General features: G+C 42.7%; 1 protein-coding gene across 1 annotated transcript in view; it reads left to right on the top strand.

Moving 5' to 3' along the window:
• The window catches only part of PRKCE (protein kinase C epsilon), a 461,318-nt gene that overhangs the window by 295,634 nt on the left and 146,654 nt on the right, over positions 1-19,030 (top strand). The window contains exons 7-9 of the mRNA XM_069495289.1: positions 11,934-12,076; positions 14,432-14,528; positions 16,175-16,371. Of these exons, the coding sequence (XP_069351390.1) occupies positions 11,934-12,076; positions 14,432-14,528; positions 16,175-16,371 (437 nt within the window). The remainder of the gene's footprint in view (positions 1-11,933; positions 12,077-14,431; positions 14,529-16,174; positions 16,372-19,030) is intronic.

The raw sequence follows: 19,030 nt of genomic DNA, 5'->3' as shown, positions 1-19,030 counted from the left end.
ACCAGCCGTGTGGCACTCTCTCCACACTCATTCCTGGATCCGCCTGAACACTTCAAGCATCACTACACAGTCCAGAGATTAGCTTCCGAGTTCCAATGTTAGTGTAGTTGGCCTGTGGGGCAGCTGGATCCTTTTCATTCTCCACTTTAACAGTGTCACCGCCTCCAGCCTCGTGTTCACCTGCACGATGAGCCTCTCTGGGGCCCTTTTCCACCTGTGTTTTCTTTTTCCATTGACACACCGAGTCATGTTACCCTGGAGGGAAAGATGCCCAATCCCTTGTGATTGCTATTTCCTTCCCTAAAGAAGATCTGGGGTTCTCACCTGCCCCATGGCCTGCCCTCCACACTCACCCTGAAGTCGTCAGACACCGAGGGAAATTTCACAGGAAAGCCAGACTTGCCTACAGAGCTTGCAGTCTGCCCTGCAGGGACCTACAGGAGCCCTGTTTCTTTCTCATCCCCATCTGGGGTGGGCCACCTGTACCTGCCTGTCCACCTGGAGGGGGGCAAAGCACAGGGAAGAAGGTGCGCTCTGGGAAGGCCTGGCCTGCACATTCCTGGTGAATCACTTTCCCGGCTCCTGCCTCTCTCAGATCTGTCTTAACCAGTCTGGTCCAAGGCTGTTCTCATGCGCTAAGGGGCAAGGTGCCACCTACTCTCCAGGAAGTAATGAATGGGCAGGGGGTGGTGGCCTGTGGCGGTCACAGGCTAGGAGTTGAGGGAGCTGTCCTGGTTTGCTTACTGTTGGCCGGGGATCACAGGCAGGTCACCCTGGCTTGGTGCCCCTGACTTTTAACCCCAATAACCCTGTTGCCTTCTGAGGACAGTAATGAAAATGGTAAAAACAGAGCGACCTTAGCCACAGACCTCGTGGTGGCTCCGTGAGGCCATGAAGATAAAGGCCTGTCTGCCTCCCTTCGTCCCTCCTTCCTTGTTTCTTAAGAAAGGTATTTTGGGTATTTCAAAAACACTGAAAACAAAAAATAATTTTTAATTTTGAGCATTTTTGGAAATGTCAGTCCTTTTATTTTTAACAACTAGGCCCTTTGTCATACCTTCAACTTTTTATTTTTAGAATTGTAAAGAGCACAATACATACGTATATTCTGTTTTCACTCTAAAGGTTCAAGCAGGACTTACGTTAGGTATGTTAAAAAACTGAAAATCTTTATATTCTCTTTCCACTTCCATCCTCAGATTTAACTGCTACTAACATTTTGCCACGGCTCCCTTCAGGCTTTTTTATATACATTTGCTGCATGGATACTTATACACGCACTGCATTAGTGTCTGTTGCCGCGTATCAGATTACCTTAAAACTTATTGGTATAAAACAACCAATATTTATTTCCTCAGAGCTTGTGTGGGACAGAAATCTGGATGCAACTTAGCTGGATGTGTCTGAGTCAGGGTCTCAGGAGGTCACAGTCAAGCTGATAGTGTGGGCTGTGGTCTCATCTGAAAGTTTGGAAGAAGATACACTCCAAGCTCACTCACGTGGCTGTTGACCCACAGTTCTTTGTCATGTGGGCCTCTCCGTGGGACAACTCAACGTGGCAGCTGGCTTCCCTCAGAGCAAGCGAGAAAGGATGCCCAAGACACAAACCGGTCTTTTGTAACTTAACCTCAAAAATGACATCTCATCGCTTTTGACGTTCTCTGTTCATTAGATGACAATCGCTAGGTCCAGCCCACACTCAGTGGGAGGAAATTACATCAGGATGTGAATGTAGGAGGCAGGGATTACCAGGGACCACCTAGGGACTGCCCACCACACCAGTAGCCCCATCCCCACCTCAAAAACAAGACTGTCTAGTCTGTGGGGTCCACCCTGACCACCCTTTCAGAAACTGAAGCTCTCATCTCTTATCTCCTATCACCTTCCTCTGCTCTTGTTCATCATAGTGCTTACCACCTTCTAACATTCTAAATTACTTATGTATTTATTTCTCTCTCTCTCCAGTAGAATATAAGCTCCATGGGTGCAGAGATTTTTATCTGTTTTGTTCTGTGCTGTTGTCCCATCTAGAATGGAGCCTGCACGTTGGTACTCCATAGATACTTAATCCAATCCTGTATGCGTTGTTCTGTAATTTTCTGACGATACATCTTGGAGTATTTCCAAGGCAGTGCATAGAAGTCTGTTTTATTCTTTTTAATGACTGCTTGAAATCCACATGATGGATGCTCTATGCAGTATTTAAATATTGCCGCCGTGGTGGACATTTACTTGTTTCTGTGCTGTCACTATTTTTAATTGATGCTGCTGCAAAATTCTCATACATGCATCTTTGTGCATATGTGTAATAGTTATGGAAGAAAGATTTCTAGAGATCCAACAGGAACTTTACGCCCTTGTCTTTTTGTGGTTGAATTAAACAAGGAGGGAATTACACAAGGGTGCTTTTCTTGGTTGATTTTTAAGTCAAGCCATGTTAACAGACTGCTTTACCTTCTTTTGCAGTGACGTTTAATCTTACGTGGACAACACAAGCTCGTGTAGTGAGTTTGGAGTCTTGGTTACCAGTTCTCTATTGGGGTCTGGTCTGACAGTTGTTTATGCTGCCTATGTATTACTGCTTTTCATAGAGTGTTCAAAAAGCACCTTGGTTTGTGCGAGGTGTTATGGAGAACTTGTAGATACAGCACTTCTTTAGCCTTCTAGAAACTCATACTCGGGCATTAAACATAACAAGTGAAATGGGCCATTATTCAAGCAGTGAATCAGAAATAATGGTGAGCAATTCACAGGCAAGAGGAGGGCAGCAGGGCCGGGTGGTCAGGAAAGGGAGATGGGGCTTGAGCTGCTCCTTGAGGGAGGACAGAGAACTGGGATGGGGAGTAGGGAGCAAATGCTGGGTGCAGGAGTGCTCTCGGTTGATTTGGAGGCCTTTGCAGTGTGATCTGGCAATACCTGGCGACCATGACAGATGTCCCCCCCGCACACACCGAAGGTCAGCGAGAGATTCAGTCTGAGTTCTTGTCTGGGGATTGCTGAGTAGCAGACAGCAGGCCAGCTGTGGTCCTTGGGAAGCTCTGAGTGATGGTTCCGGTGTGGTCAGCACTCCCAAATCTCTTTCTGGTGACATTTAGCCCAGCATGACCCCAAGGGGCTGCGCTCTAACCTCCTTCCTCCTCTTTTTGCCCGAGATGCCGCAGTTAGTCACTCTGCCCCACACCCTGCCAATTTCTATTACACAAGCGTGCAATTTCCTATTTACAATTGTTTGCTCTCTGTCTCTGAGCATGGCATGACTGATTGGAACCTGTTAGGAAATCAAACCATTGCCCTCGTTTACCCTGAAGGGCCAAATTACCCTCACATAAAGAAATTCCTGCAGCACACGTAGGTCTAAGCATCTCCTCAGGCATGGCATGGCTTTGTCATTGTTCTCAGATCCTCAACTTGCTTTGGAACAATTCCCGGTAGCCTGACCCGCGTCATTGCAATCCTAGCTTTAATCTCAGCCATCAAAAGGGTGGAAACATGGAAACAAAGTCTCTCCGAGTGACAGTAGAATATGTAATAGAAGATGAAGGTCAGTGTGCCCAACCCCAGCCAATCTGTCCTAAGAGAACGCTGCTATGCCACCCAGCGCATAGTAGGTGCTCAACCAATATGTGGTGACTGGCTGGGTGTAGCGATTCTCCTTTTATAGGAGCCTCCCGGCAAAGCTGCTCTGTTTCTTCTCAGCACAACTGCATCCAGGTGACACCAGTGAAAGTGACAGTAGGAAGTATCCTGGAAAGAGAGGGCTTAGAGGGCAGCCCAGGGCTATAGGCCTTGACCTTGGTGCTCCACCGTAGTGATGGGGTGGGGAGCATTGGGTGTTCTTTTGGTCATGTTAATGTGCGTGCACCTTAGAGTTCTTTTGGTTCCAGCAGGCACATCTGCTTTCCTTTGCCGGTCTGCAGCCTCCCGGTGACGGTGACGCCCCGGGGCCTGTGCTCCCACTGGTGCCGCCTGGATGACGGTGACGCCCCGGGGCCTGTGCTCCCACTGGTGCCGCCTGGATGACGGTGACGCCCCGGGGCCTGTGCTCCCACTGGTGCCGCCTGGGTTGCCCGGGGCTCCCCTTCCTCAGCCTGCCGCGCCCCTGGTTCCAGGCTCCTCAAAGCACTTTCAGAGTCACTATCTCATGTTGTCCATTTTACCTGACGTGTGATTGCGATTTTTTTTTCTTAAATATTGAGTTGGCTGTGTAGCTGTCCCAGGGAAATAGCAGAGTTTTTAAAAATAAAAAGTGAAGTCCTCAAAACCATTTCTGCTTTGCTGACCTGCCAGCCCAAGTTTTGTCAGGACAGGCAGGTCTAGCATTTCAACACCAGAGGGCGCTGGTGGTTAAGTTATGCAGAGCAGTTAGTTGCCCGTGCCAAAGAAATTCTCTCTTGTTTTGGCTCTATCCTTGCCATTTCTGTCATCTCACAAAGAGGCAGAGGAGGAGGGCTTTCATGGGCTTAGTGGGCAGAGCAGGTAAGGTGAGTGAGAATCCAGGGCAGCTGTTGCTAAGGGAAATAGGATGGAGAATTCCAAGCAGAGTGCTGTTGTGTGGTGTATAAACCATCAGCCTGAGGATTTTCAGGTGGTCATTAGCAATAGCTCAGTTGGTGGAGTCAGTGCCATAGCCTGGCTGTGGTGGTGCTTTCTTGTTGGGTGTTGCTGCCTGGGAAACCCTCCCACCCTCCACACCCACCCCTGCCTTTAGTCCTGTGGGCATCTTCGGTTCAGTAGCCCAGTTGAACTCTCCAAGCCTGGTGGCAGGGGGCCATGCCATCAGTCATCAGGTTCTGCAGAGCACGCAGGAGGTCTGCCCCATCCTGCCTGGTTTCATTCCAGGGATGGTTTTGTTTTTTAAAAAATTGTCTTAATAGACTTTTTATTTTATTTTATTTTATTTTTAGAACAGCTTTAAGTTAACAGCAAAATTGAGCAGAAGGTACAGAGATTTCCCATAGATCCTTAACCTGACACAGGCATGGCCTCCTTCACTGTCAATATCCCGCACCAGAGTGCTAGGTACATTGGTTAACAGTCAATGTGAAACAATCAACGAACCTAATCAACACATTATTATCGAAGTTCAGAGTTTACATTAAGGTTCACTCTTGGTGTTATACATACCATGAGTTTGACGTGAATCCATTATCGTGTCATAGAGAAGAGTTCCACTGCCCTAAAAATCCTCCGTGTTTCTACGTATTTATTCATCCCTTTCTCACCTAACTCTTGCCAACTACTGATCCTGTTACTGTTTCCATAGTTTTTCCTTTTCCAGAGTGTCATACACTTGGAATCATACAGAGTGTAGCCTTTTCAGGTTGGCTTCTTTCACTTAGTAATATGCATTTAATGTTCCTCCATATCTTTTCATCATTTGACAGCTCGTTTCTTTTTAAGGCTGAATAATTTTCCATTGTCTAGATATACCACAGTTTACCCATTCACCTACTGAAGGATACCTTGACTGCTTCCAAGTTTGAGCAATTATAAATAAAACTGCTTTAAACATCTACATGGAAGTTTTTGTACGGATGTAAGTTTTCAACTCATTTGGGGAAATACCAGTAGCACAATTGCTAGATCATGTGGTAAGAGCATATTTAGTTTCGTAAGAAACTTCCAAACTGTCTCCCAAGGTGGCTGTACCATTTTGCATTCCCACCAGCAATGAATGAAAAATTCCTGTTGCTCCATATCCTCACCAGTATTTGATGTTGTCAGTGTTTTGGAGTTTGGCCATTTTAAGGGGCACATAGTTGTATCTCATTGTTTTAATTTGTAATTCCTTAATGACACGTGATGTAGAGCATCTTCTCAAATGTTTATTTACTATCTGAGTATCTTTTTTGATGAGGTTTATGCTCAGGTCTTTTGCCCATTTTTTAATGGGTTGTTCAATTTGTTGTTGAGTTTCAAGAGTTCTGTATTTTGGGTAATGGTCCTTTATCAGACATGTCTTCTGAAAATGTTTTCTCCTAGTCTATTACTGTCTTCTCATTCTATTGATAGTTTTTTTTCCCCCAGAGCAAAAGTTTTTGATTTTAATGAAGTTCAGCTTGTTAATTATTTCTTTCATGGATCATGCCCATGCATCATGGTGTTGCATTTAAAAAGTTGTCTCCACAGCCGAACTCACCTAGATTTCCTCCTATATTTTCTGCTAGGACTTTCGTAGTTTTGCAATTTACATTTAGGTCCATGCTCCATTTTGGGTTAATTTTTGTGAGGGGTGTAGGATCTGTGTCTAGATTGTTTTGCATGTCCAGTTATGCTAGCACTATTTGTTGAAAAGACTATCTTTGCTCCATTGTATTGCCTGTGTTCTTTTGTCAAAGATCTTTATGTGAGCCTGTTTCTGGGCTCTCTTCTGTTCCATTTATCTACTTGTCTATTCTTTTGCTAATTCTACATTATCTCGATTACTGTAGCTTTCTGGTAAGTCTTGAAATTGGGTAGTGTCAGTCTTCTGACTTCATTGTTCTCCTTTGATATTGTGTTGGCTAGTCTAGGTTTTGCCTCTTCATATAAATTTTAGAATCAGTTTGTCAATATCCACAAAATAACTTTCTGGGATTTTGATTGATATTGCATTAAATTTATAGGTCAAGTTTGGAAGAACAGACATCTTGACAATTTTGAGTCTTCCTGTCCATGGTCATGTAATAGCTCTCCATTTATTTAGTTCTTCCTTGATTTCTTTCAAGGTTTGGTGGTTTTCCTCATATAGATATTTTACTTTTTTGTTATATTTATACTTAAGTATTTCATTTTGGAGGGTGTTAATGAAGATGGTATTATGTTTTTAATTTTATTTTATTTTATTTTATTTTTTGGTCTCTTTTTTTTTTTTTGAGACAGAGTCTCACTCTGTTGCCCGGGCTAGAGTGAGTGCCGTGGCGTCAGCCTAGCTCACAGCAACCTCAAACTCCTGGGCTTAAGCGATCCTACTGCCTCAGCCTCCCGAGTGGCTGGGACTACAGACATGTGCCACCATGCCCGGCTAATTTTTTGTATATATATATTTTAGTTGTCCATATAATTTCTTTCTATTTTTAGTAGAGACGGGGTCTCACTCTTGCTCAGGCTGGTATGTTTTTAATTTTAAATTCCACTTGTTCATTGCTATTATGTAGGAAAACAATTACCTTTCATATATCAGCTTTGTATTCTGCAACCTTGCTATAATCACTCATTGGTTCCAGGAGTTTTTTGTTGATTCTTTTGGATTTTCTATGTAGATAATCATGTCATCTACAAACAAAGACAGGTTTATTTCTTCCTTTCCAATCAGCATACCTTTTATTTCCTTTCCTTATCTTAGTGCATTAGTTAGAACTTCCAGTATAATCTTGAAAAGGAGTAGTCAGAAGGGACATCCTTGTCATATTTCTGATGTCAGCAGGAAATCTTCTGGTTTCTTACCATTAAGTGTGATGTTAGCTGTAGGGTTTCCGTACATGTTCTTTACTAAGTTGTGGAAGTTCCCTTCTATTTCTTGGTTGCTGAGATATTTTATCACAAATGGGTGTTAGGTTTTGTCAAATGCTATTTCTGCATTGATAGGATCATGTGATTTTTCTTCTTTAGACTTTTATGATTGATTACATTAATTGATTTTTATATGTTGAATCAGCCTTGCATGCCTAAGATAAATCCCACTTGGCCATGATATATAATTCTTTTTGTACATTGTTGGATTCAGTTTGCTGATAAGTTCTTGAGGAATTTTGCATCTATGTTCATGAGAGCAATTGGTCTATAGTTTTCTAGTAATGTCTTTTCTTTTGCTATTAGGATAATGGTGGCCTCATAAAATGAGTTAGGTTGTATTCTCTTTGTTTCTATCTTCTGGAAGATATTAAAGAGAATTGGTATAACTTCCTCCTTAAATGTTTGTTAGAATTCACCTTTTGGTCCTAGTTTTTTCTGTTGTGGAAGTTATCAAGTATTGATTCAATTTCTTTGCTAGATATAGGCCTATTTATATTGTCCATTTCTTCTTGCATGACTTTTGGCAGATGGTCTTTCAAGCAATGGGTCTATTTCATATGGGTTATCCAATTTATGGGCATAGAGTTGTTCATGATAATTTGTATCTTTTCTCTCTCTCTCTCTTTTTCCCTTCAGCCTGATTAGAGGCGTATTGATTTTTACTGATACCTTCAAAGAATCAGCTTTTGGTTGTTGATTTTCTGTTTTCAATTAATTTATGTTCTAATTGTTATTATTTTACTTATTTTGTTTGCTATGGATTTAATTTTCTCTTTTTTCTAGTTCCTAAGATAGAAGCTTAGATAATTTATTTTTGGGTCTTTTTCTCTCTAGCATATACATTCACTACTATAAATTTCCCTCTAAGTACTGCCTTTGCTATATCCCACTAATTTTGACAAGTTGTATTTTTAGTTTCAATCAATTCAAAATATTTTAAAATTTCTCAATTTATTCTTTGACCTATATGTTATTTAGCAATGTGTTGTTTAATCTCCAAATATTTTGGAATTTTTCAGCTATCTTTCTATTACTGATTTCTAGTTTAATTCCCTTGTGGCCTGACAGCAGACATTGTGTGGTTTCTATTATGTTTGTTAAGGTGCATTTTATGGCCCCGAATGAGGTCTCTCTTGATGAATGTTCCACGTGAGCTTGAGAAGTATACGAATTCTGCTGTTACTGAATGAAGTTGCCAATAGATGTCAGTTTTATCCGGTTGATTGATGTTGCTGTTGAGTTCAACAATGTCCTTACTGATTTTCTGCCTGCTGGATCTGTTCATTTCATATAGAAGAGCACTGAAGTCTCCAGCTATAATAATGAATCCATCTGTTTCTCCTTGTAGTTCTACCAGTTTTTGCCTCACTGATTTTGAGGTTCTGTTGTTAGGTACTTGCACATTAAGGATTACGTTTTCTTGGAGAAATGTCCCTCTTTCTCCCTGATAACTTGCCTTGCTCTGAAGTCTGGTTTGTCTAAAATTAATATAGCTACTCCTGCTTTCTTTTGATTAATGTTAGCACAGTATATCTTTCTCCATGCCCTTACTTTTAATCTATACGAGTTTCTATATTTAAAATGGGTTTCTTGTCAACAATGTATGATTAGGTCTTGTTTTATAATCCACTGTGATTATTTCTCTCAACTGGTATATTTGACATTTGAAGTGGCTCTTGATTACAGTTGGATTAATATCTGCCATACTTGATACTGGTTTCTATTTGTTACCCTTGCTCTTTATTCTATTTTTGTACTCTTGTTTTGCTTTCTGCAGTTTTAATTGAGCATTTTATGATTTAATTTTCTCTCCTTTCTTAACATATCAGTTATACTTCTTATCTTTCAACTTATTTTAGTGGTTTCCCTAAGGTTTGCAATATGCATTTATAAGTAATTACAAGTCTACTTGCAAATAATACTATACTGCTTCATGGAAGTACAAGTACCTTATAATAACAATAATCCTAATTCCTCCATCCCATCCCTTATCTCACTGCTTTTATTTATTTCACTTACACATAAACATATGTAGCCTGTATATACTATAATCAAACATAATCAGACACATTGTCATTATTTTGAGCAAACTATTATCTGTTAGATCAATTAAAAATAAAAAAATAAGTTTTTATTTTACCTTCACTTACCCCTTCACATTTCTTCACCTGCTCTTGCTTTATGTAGATCTGAGTTTCTGAGCTATGTCATTTGTCTTCTCCCTGGAGAATGTCTTTTATCGTTTCTTTCAAGGCAGATCAACTGCCCATAAATTCCTTTCAATTTTTGTGTCTTGAGAAAGTCTTTATTTCTCCTTTACTTTTGAATGATATTTTTCTGGGTTGAGAATCCTAGGTTGGTGGGTTTTTAATCTCAACATTTTAAATACTTCACCCTACTCTCTTCTGGCTAGCATGGTTTCTGTTCGTGATATAATTATATATTTTTTTCTCCTCTGTAGGTAAGATTGTTTTTCCTTTGACTTCTTTCAGGATTTTTTTTTTTTTTAGTCTTGATTTTCTGTAGTTTGAAAATATTCCCAGGTATGGTTTTTTGTGTTTGCTTGTTTTTGGCATTTATCCTGCTTTGTATTCTCTGAGCTTCCTGGATCTGTGGTTTGGTATCAGATGTTAATTTGAGGAAACTCCCAATCATAATGATATAATAATATTTCTTTTCCTTTCTCTGTCTCTTCTCCTTCTGGTATTCTCTTTATGCATATGTTACACCTTTTATAATTATCCCACAGTCTCTGCATATTTTGTTCTTTTCCCCGCCTAGTCTTTATTTTCTTTATTTTTTTTTTTTTCATTTTTGAAGTGTCTATTGCTATATCCTTAAGCTCAGAGTTTATTTCCTCAGCCATGTCCAGTCTACTATTAGTAATAAGCCCATCAAAAGCATTCTTCATTTTTGTGGGTGGTTTTGATCTCTAGCACTTCTTGAGCCCGTCTTAGAATTTCCGTTTCTGTTTACATTGCCCATCTGTTCTTACATGCTGTGCTTTATCTAGAGTCCTTCGCATATTAATTATAGTTATTTTAAGTTCCCAGTCTGATAATTCCAAAATCCCTGCCATATCTAAGTCTAGTTCTGATGCTTGCGCTCTCTTCAAACTGTATTTTTTTGCCTTTCAGTATGCCTTGCAGTTTTTTCTCGTTAGCCAGACATTATGTGCTAGATAAAAGGAAGTGCAGTAAATGGGCCTTTAGTTACGTGGTGCTAAGGTGTGCAGGGAGAGAAAGCAGCCTACAGTCCTGCGACTAGGTCTCTAGTGACCCTGTGCCTCCCTCCGAACTGTGAACTTCAAAAGTGCTTCTCAGTCTTCCCTTAGGGTGTGGGACAGGGTGGCTAGAGTGGCCTGGGAGTTGGATCTGATAAAACCCCAATAGTTTAAGCTCTGATAAAATAGTTTCTCCTAAGGGAAAGCCTAAAGAGGAGCAGAATGCTCTGGGCTATTTCAAACGTGGTTCTTTTTCCCCTTCTCCTTGCTGAAACTATGAGGGGATTTTTCTCATATTTACTGTCAAAATCTGGTTGAACTCCTGGGGGTGGAATGCACAAGAGCCTGGATCCCCCTGTGACTAGGGCCCCCCTAGAGCTTTTGACTCTGACGTGTCTGCACTGAGTCCCCAGCAGTCCGTCAGTTACAGTTCGAGTGTTTCCACCCTGGCGCTGTTCCTACAGGGGTTTCTGCTCCAGTAAGTTGTGATTTTCTGTGTTTGCCTGGCGGGCTGTCCAATATGGGGGCAGCAGTTTGCCCTGGGATATTTCAGCAGTTTGCTTTATGGATATTTCTAAGAAGAGTTGTTGATTTCATAATTTGTTCAACTTTTAACTTGTTAGAATGGAGTGCTGACTTCCAAGCTCCTTACATGCTGACTGGAAGTGAGCGGTTTATGTTTTCACCTTTGATGTCCTACCCCAGGGACAACTAAGTGATGTGGGAAAAACAAAAGCGTTCATTGAATTCAGGCTGTAGATCTCAAAGCAGCTTTAGAAGTTCAACTGTGGGCATTCCCCTCTCAGGAATATTCCAACGTTTAGCAGAGTAATGGAGTAGACTGCCTACATACGACCCATTTGGGTCCAGAATTCAAAATAATTTTGTTTCAGAGAAGGAATAAAGTGCTCCTAGAGTCTTTGTTCTCCCTGGAAGGAAATATAACTGTGATATTTATTTATCTATATTTAATATATGTAGAAAGAATGGCTAAAAGGAAGTAATTAGAAACAGTGGTTGTCTCTACAAGGTGGTTTGATAGATGATTTTAGTTCTGTGTGATGGGATGATGGCGATATTTCTTTTTCTTTTTTTGAATTTTCCAAATTCAGTCTCAAATGAATGTGTAGCACTTCATGAACATCTCATGCAATCAGATAAAAAGGTAGTTTTAGGCCGTGGACATTTGTATGTCTCTTCTCATGTCTCCTAACAGTGTGCAAAATGAACGTCCACCGTCGATGTGAGACCAACGTGGCCCCCAACTGTGGCGTGGATGCCAGGGGAATCGCCAAAGTGCTGGCCGACCTGGGCGTCACGCCAGACAAAATCACAAACAGCGGCCAGAGGAGGAAAAAGGTAACCGGCTGTTTGCTAGCGTTTCTGGAGCGCTCTCTGGGCTAGCATCTCTGTGCTGGTTTCCTGAGAGTGCTCTGAAGTGAGGTTTTAAGATTCTTGGGTTTGAGGTATTTTACTTGAAACAGTATGTGCTTAAATTATAAAAAAAAAAAAGGAGGCCAGGCAGGTAACATTGAAGTCTCCTTCAGCTCCAAAAGTGGGGTGAAAACAAGGCAAGCCTCAAGGGTTATGTTTGCCAGAGAAACATAAGCTTTGAGATGAGGACTTTGGAATTCCTTCTAGAAAAAGGTTAACTCTAGACCAAAAAAAAAAAAAAAAAAAAAACAAACACTTTTCTGCCTCCAGAACTGGCACGGAAGGCAATGTCAGTGCCTGAACTTTGCCCCTGGTATTATTATAATGAGGATAAATGGAGGAAGAGTTAGAACCACATTCTTTTCTAGGGAGAAAGCCAAGGAGATTCGTGATAGTACCAGCACTGAGCTGCCTGAGGAATATTGTTAATGTTCCGTGACATGAAACATCTGGGCCTTTCTTTGGAGACAGATCTGTGTGACATTCCGAATATCAGTAGGAAGAGATCCGTTTGCTCCAATGTTATTTTGTCAAGCGGGGGCCCACAGATGTAAATAGAGCTGAAGGCATCTGTAGCACGTTGTTTACGGGCTCTAGTTTAGCCTTGGCTCCTCGCCTAGAAAACTAAAGAGGTCTTTGAAAAGTAAGTTACGAGAACATCAGAAACATGTTCCCTGGGCAAGAGAGGCTGCTGACAGGGTGCGGTGGAGTGGCCCTCGCGGCTCCGTGGCAACCCCCCCGGGCTCCCTGCTGGGAAAGCAGGTCTGACTCTACCTGCCCCTACAGTCTGGACTCCTAAATGTTCTCCCTAGATTTTGCCCTGAAATACCTTCTAACGGGCCCTGAGTGTCCTAGTTATCTGCTCATTGTAGAACCTTCCCGTGTGTTTTCCATGGTGCCTCCCCAGGAGAGCCTTTTCTCTTGCATGGGAAGGAATGGATTGTTTTCATTTTCTTAAACTTCGCCTTCACTGTGTTCTCAACAAGTAAAGCTGTTTCACAAGGGTTTCAGAAAAAATTCTCTTCTCCCTGGTTAACTGAGATTTTGTAGTTTTGATGGCTCTTCTTGGCTCTGCAAATCCCATTGGTGGAGACAGGACTTGGGTTGTTGACCCAAGGCGTCAGCATTACAAGCGGAATGTCAGTCCCCGAGAACGCCAGGGCCCCGCTGGAGAGGCGAGTCCCGCAAACACTGATGACGACATTAGACACGTTTATGAGCTCTAGAAAGTCCTTTTCAGGAGAATATGGGTCTTTTATTTTTTCTGGCTAGAAGTAAAGATAGGAGCTTTGTCTTAAAACATTGAAAAGAAAACTTTAGTGCCTGCCTCTCTCCCATACGTACATGGGCTGTAATGTTAGCAGGACAGTGTCTGCCACTGTGGATGTGGGGGAACCCGACAGTAAGAAGCCAACGTGGAGAAATTCAGGAGGGGGTGGGGCAAAAGGCTGCTGGACCGTAGTCCTGATGTTTTCATTGCTGTGATGCTCCTGATGCAAAAGCTGGAAAAAGCCACATCCCAGCTCAAGTTAGTCTAACATGATGGGGGAGGATGCCCTTGGCCGGAAACTGCAAAGCCTTCCCGGGGCTTTGGTTCCCCATGTGTTGCCCCTTACAAGAGCCTGTCATCCGGAAAGGACACATGTTCACAGTGGGTGGAAAAAGAGTGAAAGGGACCAGACATGTTTGTCGTGTAACTTAGTCCAAACTGCTGACTTGAACGGCAACTTAAGTGGCTGTGCCAGCATCTCTGCCAAGAAACAAATTTCACTGAGACTGTTCTATTAAAATTTGCCAACAATTATCAGTACGTCTGAAAATACTTAACGTCTATTATGCAAGTCACTAAGGGTGATAAAAGTGCTAGGCAGTCTTATCTGCAGAGAACTTATAGTTGAGGAGAGAACTCCCCACAATGTACACATAAAGATATTAACTATATAAAGCTAAATAAGATGATAAGTACCAAACAGGTGTTAGAGACAATGTGTCACGTTGCTTTGGATGTGATAACTTGCATTGTTTGGATAGGCAGAGGGAGGCTTTATGGAAGAGGTAAGGTTGAGCTTTGTTTTGAAAGGTCAGCTATATTTGGATAGAATAAAAGTTGAATAAATTCTGTTGTTTTTCTTCCCTTTAACTGGCAATTGCAGCCTGCAGTCTGAGCTTCCAGAATGTCAATCCAGCAAGCGGCACATGCAGCAGAGACCCTCGCAGCTCTTGTTGTAGTATCTCGAACCCTTTCTTCTGATGGCTTTTCCTTCCTTCTCTCCTCTCTAGCTCATCGCTGGTGCTGAGTCCCCGCAGCCTGCTTCTGGAAGCTCGCCGTCTGAGGAAGATCGATCCAAGTCGGCACCTACCTCCCCTTGTGACCAGGGTGAGACCTTCAGATTTGCTTCCTTACCTCTGAGCTCTGTCACCAGAAAGACCTAGGCACTTAGGCCTCTTCACCCAGGCGTGACCTTGTTAGCGGACACAGCTAGACACCTTGGAGGGTCTTCAGACACCCTTTCCCTGTTGATTTAATAGTTGTTCTTGCACTCTGCAAGGCTTTCTTGAGGGCTGGGCACTAAATGGCCATGCCTGCCTTAAATTCTTTCCGGGACAGGGTAAGAGAGAGAGTGTATGATGTTATAGTTTATTTTCCCTGGCCTATTTCCCTGGTTCCAGGTGTAGGGGACAGAGAAGGGTCCACCTTCTTTTCTTAGCTCTCTTCACAGTGTCTGGCCCTAGACCTGTCAGCCACTCATGGGAATTGAATTCAACAACCCCTCTCATTGTCATACCCCAAACCTGAGTTCAGATTGAGTTAGGGGGCTTTAGTCCCCAAACACTTAGTTCTGCTTTCCAAAATCCATTTAATGACTGAGACGTTTAGCTCCATGGTGAGATTAAAAATTACTCTTAGTTAAGAGTGATAGGTACCTGGCGAATTGGCGTGGAGAGTAGCTGTGGACTCAGGAGCTGCTCCTCCCCCGCGTCCCTCCCCGCTACGCCAGCACATCTCAGAGGGGCCAAACCCCAGATCTAAGAAAGATCTCCGAATTCCTTGCACACTCAGCCCTCAGGGGCCTCTGTCCTGAAAAGAAGCTGAAGATCTTTCTGTCAAGGGGCATGTGGTCACTCCTGCCTTATTCTCACTCCCAAGGCTTAATAGTCTGTGTTCCCTGTCTGTAAGCCTGGTTATTCACAAGCATCTCTTAAAATTGGATTATGCTAAGACACTGGTTTCTACACAGGAGAGTGTGTGTCTTGGGGAATGAGTAGCTAACCGTAAAGCTTGTTCACATAGGAAAGGTCAGAGGAGCCCCCGGCGTTATCAGCCCCAGGTAATTCAGGTCACATGCTCTGGAGGGAGGCACAAGACCGTCTCATGGTTGTGCAATTGTACTGAGGAATTCCCTCCCCGTCGGAGATAAGTCTGCATCACGTCACCCTGGGAAGCAATTCTTTGGTTAGTGATGAACCTGTTGCTCATTTTGTTAGATAATCTCGTGAGATGGGTATGTAGAATAAACCCAGCAACAAGGCCAGGTAAAGACCTTTAGAAGGTGTGAAGCCTTCCTAGTCTCAGTTGTTGAAATAATTATGTCACCGGTGATTACCGTGATGTCGATTAGTTCTAATCTTCAAAGGAAACTTGAAAGGTTCTTGCTGCCCCGACTCTGCAGAGCTCCAGGAAGGCCTGAGTCCCGTGCTACACTTAGAAGAATGGAGGGGGCCGCCAGGCAAAGGAGACTTCAGAAAGGTGGCCAGGTCCGGTGTGATCTGAAGGAGCTTGTGAGGACAGGGCAGTGACTATGTCGTCCTCTTTGCACAGCTAGGCCCTGCTGTATGTTAGATGCTGATGAGCGTGTGTTGAACAAAGAAAGGAACATGTATGGGATGCCACCTGGGTCTGTTGCTATGAAGGGCCAGACAGAAGGTTGAGAGCTCACAGGGGAAGTTCTGAGTATTGAGCAGTAAAACGGGAAGGGCTCACGAGGTGTGCACTAACTCGATATCTTGTTGCCCTTGGCCTAGAACTAAAAGAACTTGAAAACAACATCCGGAAGGCCTTGTCATTTGACAACCGAGGGGAGGAACACCGGGCAGCGTCATCTGACGGGCAGTTGGCGAGCCCTGGCGAGAACGGGGAACTCCGGCAAGGTCAGGCCAAGCGCCTGGGCCTGGATGAATTCAACTTCATCAAGGTGTTGGGCAAAGGCAGCTTCGGCAAGGTCTGTGGCACACATGGGCAGAACTGCTGGTTTCCTCTGACCCTCGGCAATGCCTCCTCTGGGTTATCTAAAATTAAAGAAGAACCTTTCAGCCTGGTTATGTTGTCCTTCCTTGTGGGGTGGAAATGGCCTGAGGCCGAGCAGACCGGACCCCTGGCTCAACTGTTAACGGCCATGGGACTTTAATGTAGTGATTTAACCTCTTTAGGATTAAGGTTTTTTTCATTTGTCAAATGGGGCCAGGAATCAAGTGAGACAGTGGATGGGAAAGCACTTCAAAAAGTTTAAAGTGCTTCAAACATGCTCAGCATTCCATCATCAATGATAGTATCAATACATTTCTTCCCTCCTTCAGAGATCCATCTGGAATTCCGTTCTATTTGATTATGAAGACTTTGAAAATGAACTCTAGAATCTCTGCCCTCAGTGAACTTAGGGTTCAAAGCAAATCTTAGCATGCATTACTTTGGAAGTTAAATGTTATTTAACAATTTTTCTGACACTTAATTCGTGCTCTGTTTATCCTCCACATGTGGCAAGAGAATGAGAGTAATCGTGTCTTGGATCGTGTCCTCTGCCCTTGGGGCCCTGTCTCCATACCTGCTGCCCTTGGAGACAAACATAGTGGTGTGGGGTGTGGCTCCGAGTGTGCTCAGTAGAGCCTTGATGGTGATCAGCCGCCATCCTGATGGCTGGGTGAGATGGAAGAAAAAAACTCCCTGTTCATTTTAGAAAGAAGAAAAGAGGGGCGGAGAGCACGGGAAGCTGGTTAGCATTTCCCCCGAGATCTCTGGTTCTCCACTGGCTCTTCTCAAAGCTGGGCCTGGGTGTCACCTTTCTGGGGCCTCCGGGACCAGGCGGCTCCTGGGGGTCACATGCCCTCGAGTGTGCTGCACTCTTGAAGACAGCAACTGTGGGCCCATTCCAGCCGGTTCCCAGCCATCTCACCTGCCCCTATCTCGTCTTGAGATCACTGTGGCTGGAAGGTAACCAGAGTTTACTTAAACGGTAAAAGCTGAAGCAATCACATTCCTTAGAGACTGGCTGAATAAGAAGCAGACCCCAGTCCTCTGGCTACGCGTGACTCTGGGATGTGGACAGGACTTGATTTAATTTTGAGTGAGGTTCAAGGGAAACGATCAGACTTGGTTTCCGGGTTTCCATATAGTGTAGGCAGGATAAGCACTTTAACTCCGGAGTGTTTAGGTTGTTTCTTAGGAAAAATCACAGCCAAAGTCTGAGCCACTTTTAAAAGTGTGTGGCATGTGGGTGACGAAGGGTGTTCAGGTTATCATCCCCAGTTCCCTCAGCAAGATTCTGAGCGGCTGCTTCTTAGCTTTGACAACTTCCATTGGAATACTAAGGCATTATTTAAAAAGAGAAAGGCTTGTGACATTTGTAGGTGAATGAGTGCAAAAATATCAAATACAGGAACATTTTCAGAAAATAGAATTGTTAATTAGCTCTCTGGAAAAGCAATCATGTTTCCAGCTTTAAAGTTATAGAAAAAACCACGAGGCAAACAAGGACAGATTCAAGCCCATAAAGAGAAATGATTCTTTTCAATAGAAGAAAATAACAAAAAGTCATAAAACAGGCTTAGAGAAATCTTTGCAGAAAATAAAGTGTTGGTATCTTTATTGTATGTGTATAAATTTGCAATAAACTAATAACACAACAGATAACTAGATAATAACACAGCAGATAACTAGATGTAAATAATTCACACAAAAAGAAATAGCTAGAAAACAAATTTTCGAAAAGTTTCAGTGCCAGGCACAGTGGCTGGCCACTGTTATCCTAGCTTCTTGGAAGGCTGAGGTGGGAGGATTGCTTGAGCCTCCGAGAGATCGAGAGATCGAGGCTACAGTGAGATAAGGTCTTGCCTCTGCACTCCAGCCTGGGTAATGCAGTGAGACTTCATCTCAGGAAAGAAAGAGAGGGGAAGAGAGGGGGAAAGGGGGAGGGGAAAAGGGAGAGGGGAGCGGGAAGGGGGAGAAGGAGAAGAGGGAGAGGGGGAGGGCAAGCCGAAACAGCATTGAAGTAACATTTCACATCTATCAAATGAGTAAAAAAAACCTTACAGTACTCAGTGTTGGTAAGTCGCCATGAAACTGAAACACATTTCTGTGTTGCTAGTGGCACATTGTATCGCACATCCTTTTTGAAAATCAAGAAATGTGCAAAATGTTTAACTCTTTAATCTACTTCTAAGAATGTCTGTCTTAAGGATGTAACCCCAAAGAAACAAAAATTTTATGTACAAAATACTCAATGTTATTCACTTATGATACTTAATCATTAGATATAACTTAGGTGTCTAATTTGGGGGAAATGGTTAAATAAATTAGTGTATTTATTTGAATTGCATCATAAGTAACTATAATAATGGAGAGCATGTAGAAAATGCTTATAAAGTAACGTTCAGTTAAAAATACTCTGTCTGCTGTACTACATTGTAAATATGACAAGCATACATGAACATATGACTAATCATTGGACAGATGTGCATTGAACTTTTTTCTATGCCTGGGCACTGTGCCAGAGATTAAAACTAAATAAACTATAGTAGCTATATTAGAATGGGTAGTTTTCCTAAACATTTTTTAATGCTGTTATGTTGTTTCAAATTAAAGGAAAAAAATAGTTTTCAAAGTAT

This window comes from Eulemur rufifrons, chromosome 19, assembly GCF_041146395.1.
Source record: "Eulemur rufifrons isolate Redbay chromosome 19, OSU_ERuf_1, whole genome shotgun sequence".
Lineage (NCBI taxonomy): Eukaryota > Metazoa > Chordata > Mammalia > Primates > Lemuridae > Eulemur > Eulemur rufifrons.
The sequence above is the reverse complement of the archived record's forward strand: the minus strand, read 5'-3'. Positions and strand labels throughout refer to the sequence as shown.